The sequence below is a fragment of the Rana temporaria genome, chromosome 13 (assembly GCF_905171775.1).
Source record: "Rana temporaria chromosome 13, aRanTem1.1, whole genome shotgun sequence".
Taxonomy (NCBI): Eukaryota; Metazoa; Chordata; class Amphibia; order Anura; family Ranidae; genus Rana; species Rana temporaria.
In genome coordinates, this window is record NC_053501.1 from 70589585 (window position 1) to 70596558 (window position 6974).

The 6974-nt window shown below is 40.9% G+C and overlaps 1 protein-coding gene across 3 annotated transcripts in view; it reads left to right on the top strand.

Annotated features, from left to right (window-relative positions):
• The window catches only part of LOC120921104 (uncharacterized protein DDB_G0284671-like), a 9711-nt gene extending 3304 nt beyond the window's left edge, over window positions 1-6407 (top strand). The window contains exons 2-6 of one of the 3 annotated variants that reach the window (XM_040333761.1): window positions 1341-1400; window positions 2327-2346; window positions 5123-5146; window positions 5474-5618; window positions 5754-6407. In XM_040333761.1, the coding sequence (XP_040189695.1) occupies window positions 1391-1400; window positions 2327-2346; window positions 5123-5146; window positions 5474-5618; window positions 5754-6283 (729 nt within the window). In that variant the 5' untranslated portion in view covers window positions 1341-1390 and the 3' untranslated portion in view covers window positions 6284-6407. Of the gene's footprint in view, window positions 1-1340; window positions 1401-2326; window positions 2347-5122; window positions 5147-5473 lie in introns of all 3 variants that reach the window. The other 2 variants (XM_040333760.1, XM_040333759.1) reach the window with 2 other exon arrangements.
• The last annotated feature ends 567 nt before the right edge of the window (window positions 6408-6974 follow it).

A 6974-nucleotide genomic window follows, 5' to 3' on the forward strand; every position in this document is an offset into this window, starting at 1 on the left:
TCAAACTTCAACTCACTTTTCCAGTTCAGATCTCAGCATTATTATTGTAAATCAACACGGAGATCTCTTTTCCACACCCTAAAAATAAAGCAGGCCAAGTGATTGTTACAATTATTATTAATTTCAGGGAGCTACCCCTAAATAAAAGGGTAACTGTTCTCCAGTGTGCTAAAGTTTGAAATATTGTTAAGTTTTATGTGTTAATAGTTTATGTTGTATATATTAGATAATTGCTAATCATTTTTGTTGTTTATGTTGTGCCTTACTGATTGCAATATACAAAGTTAATCTACAGTCTTTGTCAGTGTTAATTCGGGGAGACTTTCGTTCTCTTCCTTTTTTGGTAGCCATCTGCATTAGGACACAAAACCAAGGGAATCTTCCCCGGGAGTACAGTATTTGTGACCCAACAAAGGCTATAGGTATTCTCCAGCCAGTCAATGATTGGAGGAATTTTCCCTGGCTTCCTGTCCTGCCGACCACCTTTCAGCGATAAAACCTGCAAGAGATTCTAACTCTTTCACCATACTTCTCAAAACCTGAAGGAACTTCCCTTCTTTTCTCTCTGGGTGGTTAAATGTCTTCAATTCAAGCCTATAAATGTAGAAATGCTTGCTCGGCACTGCATCCAGTTCTAATGGATTTTCCAATTAAGGATTTTGGCAATGTGGTGGTCACTTTTTTTGCTTGACTATGCACAAGAAAATGGCTCATAGTGTTTCTACATAAAACGCAACAGTTTTATAAGCCAAGACAAATCCCAGTCCTCCAGTAATATCGGACTGAATGGAAATAGGAGAATCAGGCCTCGTACACACGACCAAGTTTCTAGGCAAAAACCAGCAAGAAACTTGCTGGTTTTTTTTTTTTTTTTTGCAGAGGAAACCGGTCGCGTGTACATTTTTCGACGAGGAAACTGTCGAGGACCTCGTGGAGCCAAAAAGAGAGCATGTTCTCTTTTTCCTCGACGGGAATGGAGAAAATTGGCTTGCCAAGTTCCTCGACAGCCTAACAAGGAACTCGATGAGCAAAATGATGTGTTTCGCCCATCGAGTTCCTCGGCCGTGTGTACGAGGCTTCAGAGAAAACCAACCAATCACTATACATTTCAATGACAATTCTTCAGTCTGTTATCACTGTAGACGGGGTATCTACCTTTCAATATGAAAGTGTTCTCTATGCTGCTTTTGAAAGAAAATAAAAATTTAACAAAAGAAAATGTAAGCTAAAAAAATATAAAAAAATGCATGTGCCCACAGACTAAAGATTTTTATAATATGTTGAATGTGCGCCCCATGCTGCAGGTTAACATTAGTAACATTATTCTGATTTATCCACAGATTTTACTTTGCCAGTCCTTAACAGGAATCCTTAAACCTTATCTACAGCAATGGAAGGAGGTAGGAACACTGAATTTGAAAATTGTGTGCATGATTTCTCTTACAGGAAAAGTGTAACATATAGTTACATAGTTAGTCAGGTTGAAAAAAGACACAAGTCTATCCAGTTCAACCATAAAAAAAAAAAAAAAAAAATTCAATAATATCATACAATCCCATATACCCAATTCTACACCCACAGTTGATCCAGAGGAAGGCAAAAAACCCCAGCAGAGCATGATCCAATTTGCTACAGCAGGGGAAAAAATTCCTTCCTGATCCCCCGAGAGGCAATCGGATTTACCCTGGATCAACTTTACCTACAAATCTTAGTACTCAGTTATATTATGTACATTTAGGAAAGTATCCAGACCTTTCTTAAAGCAATCTACTGAGCTGGCCAGAACCACCTCTGTAGGGAGTCTGCTCCAAATTTTCACAGCTCTTACTGTGAAGAAACCTTTCCGTATTTGGAGATGAAATCTCTTTTCCTCTAGACGTAAAGAGTGCCCCCTTGTCCTTTGTGATGACCAAAAAGTGATTAACGCAACACCAAGTTCACTATATGGACCCCTTATATATTTGTACATGTGGATCATATCCCCCCTTATTCTCCTCTTCTCAAGAGAGAATAAATTCAGTTCCTCTAATCTTTCCTCATAGCTGAGCTCCTCCATGCCTCTTATCAATTTGGTTGCCCTTCTCTGCACTTTCTCCAGTTCCCCGATATCCTTTTTTGAGAACTGGAGCCCAAAACTGAACTGCATATTCCAGATGAGGTCTTACTAATGATTTGAACAGGGGCAAAATGTTCTTGTGGTCTTTAGCAGCCAGTCAGTTTATAACTGTCTTTTTTCAAACAAATTAAAATACATTACAACACTTTTCATATATAAAGACTGGTATTTTGGTTCCAGACATTAATTTATTTTTGTTTTTACTTCTAGCACCAAACCCAACCAAGAAGGTAAGAACATTTTAAGAACATTTTAGTCATTTAAGATTTTTAACATAACATGGGTGCATTTTAGGGTATATGACAGTCCATTTAATAGCCTTAGTTCAGAATTTATGTAAAGACAATGGAGATATGAAGGAATCGGAAAAGAAAAAGTACCAAGAGCAAATATTTTTATGTATTGCAGATTACCAATCCTTAGATTGCTGGCGGCATTTGTTTGCCTTTTTCAGGCTAAGCACATTTTCTGAAAGTACTTGTTGATACTACCAGCAAATCTGTTGTCCTTGTAACTTACTGTACAGTAAATAAAAATCTCAAACCATGGCTTAAGCCTTTCCAGCTATCTCCTGTAAACTACAGAACACCTCCTTCCTATGCTATAAAAATTATGAGAGGGGGAGGTGTTTGTAGTCCAATTCAGAGGAGCAGCCTAAGTTGACAAAGCTGCTCCTCCTTATCTACAGTACAGAAAGTAAGCACTGTCAACCTAGGACAAGGGGTGTGTTACTGGCAGGATCACCAAGTGGAAATAAAATAAACATTTTTTTTGTTTGTTCTTTGGTTTATATATACTCTAAGGCCCCATACACACGAGAGGATTTATCCGCAGATACGGTCCAGCGGACCGTATCCGCGGATAAATCCTCTCGAGGATTTCAGCAGATTTCTATGCGATGGCGTGTACACACCATCGCATTGAAATCCGCGCTGAAATCCTCTGGCGATGACGTGTCGCGCCGTCGCCGCTATAATGACGCGGCGACGGGCACGACGCTGTCATATAAGGAATTCCACGCATGCGTCAAATCATTACGACGCGTGCGGGGAATCCCTTTGGACGGATGGATCCGGTGAGTCTGTACAGACGAGCGGATCCATCCGTGGGGATCCCACGGATGGATCCGCTCGTCTGAATCTATCACACGATAGAATCTATCCGCAGATAAATCCCATCGAATGGGTTTCTGCGGATAGATTCTATGGTGTGTACACTCCGGCGGATATTTATCCGCGGATATTTCCGAATTCCAGCAGATAAATATTTGTCGACATGCACAGAATATCTATCTGCTGGAATCGGATCGATTCCAGCAGATAGATATTCTGTGCATGTCGACAAATATTTATCTGCTGGAATTCGGAAATATCCGCGGATAAATATCCGCCGGAGTGTACACACCATAGAATCTATCCGCAGAAACCCATTCGATGGGATTTATCTGCGGATAGATTCTATCGTGTGTACGGGGCCTAAGAAAGTGTTTCTCAAGCTTTTTTCAGTCAGGGCATCCTTTAAATTTCTGAACAATCTCAAGGCATTCTATTCTAAAAAAAAAAAAAAAAAGTTTTACATAATGCAGTAACATCCACATGCATAGGACACCCAACTTTAGAGGTTTATATACGGTTTATCTATCTTCTATCTATCTATCTATATCATCTTCCAAAGCAAATATCTTCTATATATCTATATCATCTTCCAAAGAAAATACACCTGGCACTGATTAGTATTCCAATGTTTTTCTTCTCCCTAATGCTGGCCATACACTATATGAAAAATCGTCCGAAATATGGTCGTTCAGACAGTTCATTCGTTTTTGAAAAAACGAAGGACAAGTTTGGAAATTTTTCTGCTGAACGAACGATAAATCGGAAAAGGTTAATGTGTTTCCGTCCAAACTTTCTGCACTAGGTATTTTTAAAAAAAAAAACGAACCAAATTTTTTTTATTTATGTCCACTGTACGATTTATCGGTCATTACATGATGGCAACATCGTTTGCGCTCACGGCCGAACGTTCGTTTTTCGAAAGTTTGTTCGAGCGATTTTTCGAAGAGTGTGTGGCCAGCATTAGTTTCTCTTCCCCACTCAGCTAATGTGACCCCAGTACTGACGGCGAGGGGCAGGTTGTAATTGGTTGTTAGGACATTGGTGGCTAGAAAGTTGTAATGGTGCACAATGAAAACCTGTGGCTTTATGCAGGGCCGATCCGCCCTATAGGCTCACTATGCAAGCCGCTTAGGGCCCCGCAAAGCTGTGAAGGGCCCCCCCAAATTACTAGAGGCCCCGCCTGGTGAGAAGTCATTTTCACCCCCTCACCCCGCTTCTCAACTCGCTGGCTGCATGGGAGAAGAGGTAAGAAGTCAGCACCCCCTGCTTCTCAATTTAATGTAAGATGTAATTTCCGACAGCAGAACACCCCCTACCCCCACTTTTCAACTTTCTTTAATGTGACATGTCACTGTCGTCAGCGCCCCCCGCTTCTCATTTTTAATGTGCCATGTCATTTTGCTTAGGGCCCCAGGGAGGTCAGGATCGGCACTGGCTTTATGTAACTAATAGGTAGGCTTGATCCACCCCACTGGCTTGTATACAATTTTTGGGCAATTTCTAGATATTTTTCCCAGGCACCCCTAAAGACAGCTGAGGGAACCCTGGTTGAAAAAGGCTGCTCTAAGGATCCATTTCTAATATTAATGGTACATGTAGAAAAGCAGTAAGTTGTACACTGTAACAATCACATATATCTCTGTTTTCTAATTGAAAATGCGATCTAATGTTCGTAAAACATTAACTCAAACACACAGGGGGTTATTTACGAAAGGCAAATCCACTTTGCACTACAAATTGCACTGAAAGTTTTTTCCGGTGTTCAGTGTCTCTTTAACACAATTATGACATACAATACATAAGGAATTGCACATGACGTGTGTATTATAGCATTCACTAATGTGCCAAAGCAATTTATGCATTTTAACATTAATCTTATTTTTGTTAACAGGTCTCTAGCAACAACCAGACTGGAGTAAGTTCTGTTAATTGAATCATGAATTATTGCATACAGTCATATATGAGCAAAAAAAAATTATTTAAATGGAAAGTTGTGTTTTTGAACAATATTGTGTTAATTACGTAAAATATATATTTTGTTAAAATGTATGACCTCAGACAGAAAGCATTTTTATTTTTCCAGAATAATGTATGTTACAGTATTTCACTGAAGCAGTTAGGTCATGCACATAAAAAAAAAAAAATATCTATATATATATAAAAAAAAAAAAATTAAAAAGTGCAGTATATAAACATGTTTATTCTGTTTGTGTGCTGATATTGTTTTTTATGTGCTTTACAGGCAAGATGGAGTGATGCAAGCCAAGACCAGAGTCTGAGCAGCAATCAACAAAGCCAGACCAGTGCTCAGCAGGGCAGTGCTCAGCAGGGCAGTGTCAGCGATAAAACTCAAACCAGCGGTCAGCAGAGCAGCACCCAGACCGGTGGTCAAACCCAAACCAGCGGTCAGCAGAGCAGCAGCCAGATCGGTGGTCAAACCCAAACCAGTGGTCAGCAGAGCAGCAGCCAGACCGGTGGTCAAACCCAAACCAGCGGTCAGCAGAGCAGCAGCCAGACCGGTGGTCAAACCCAAACCAGCGGTCAGCAGAGCAGCAGCCAGACTAGTGGTCAGCAGAGCCAGAGCAGTAGCCAAACAAGTGGTCAGCAAAGTCAGACCAGCGGGCAAACCCAATCCAGTGGTCAGCAGAGTCAGACCAGTGGCCAGCAGAGTCAAACCAGTGATCAAACCAGTGGTCAGCAGAGCCAGACCAGTGATCAAACCAGTGGTCAGCAGAGCCAGACCAGTGATCAAACCAGTGGTCAGCAGAGCCAAGCCAGTGGCCAACAGACCCAGGGCAGTGGACAACAAACTGGTGGATCTCAACAAGGAAGTGCATGGCCAAGCACCTGCAGCACCGGCAGCAGCAGCACCGGCAGCGGCAGCATCAGCACCAGCAGCGGGAGCAGTAGCACTGGTAGTGGCAGCAGCAGCACCACCAGCAGCAGCACCACCAGCAGCGGTCAGAGCCAGGCTGGAGGTCAGCAAGGAGGGCAAAGTCAGGACCAGTCATCTTCTTATTACTTTAGACAAGGAAGAGATAAGCAGCAGTAAACCTGATCAATAATGAAATCTCTGTATTAATCTAACGTCAGTTCTTCCTCTTCCTGTATAACCTCTAGAATTAGTAAAAATTGTGGCAAATCATATAAATAAAATCATATTATTTCAGCAGCTACAATGTTTTCAATGTGCATTTCTTTCTATAATAATCTAATAGATTTATTAAGCCCAATATATTATTATTATATTTTTTTTAAATCAAAAGGTTTTTATTGCTCAAGAAACACAAAACAAAATCGTACGTGCAAGACACAACCATTAGTCACAACATGCAGTATGTACATATCTGAGAATACACATTTCATAGCATATGACTTATTAAATCATTGTTACTCAGTATTTCCCTTCAGTCCCTTGCCATTGAGTGGATGACCCTAGCATCTCCGCCCCCGCCCCCGCCCCAGCGCTTATACTGTTGCCCACCCAGGTGTGTCCCCAGGTACCTCTATGAACATCTAAGCAGTCTCATCTGTACCAGTTCTCTGGGGCTTATACCTGGCGTATCAAGCAATGCAGCCCACAACTTGTCAAATTTCCCAGAATTCCCCCAATGCTGGTATATGTATTTTTCCATGATAAGGGTATTACAATATATTATTTGTAACCATGGCTACATCTGGAATGATTATCAAAGATTACAATAAATCTAAAATATTTCTAAATCTGACAAAAGATAGATATA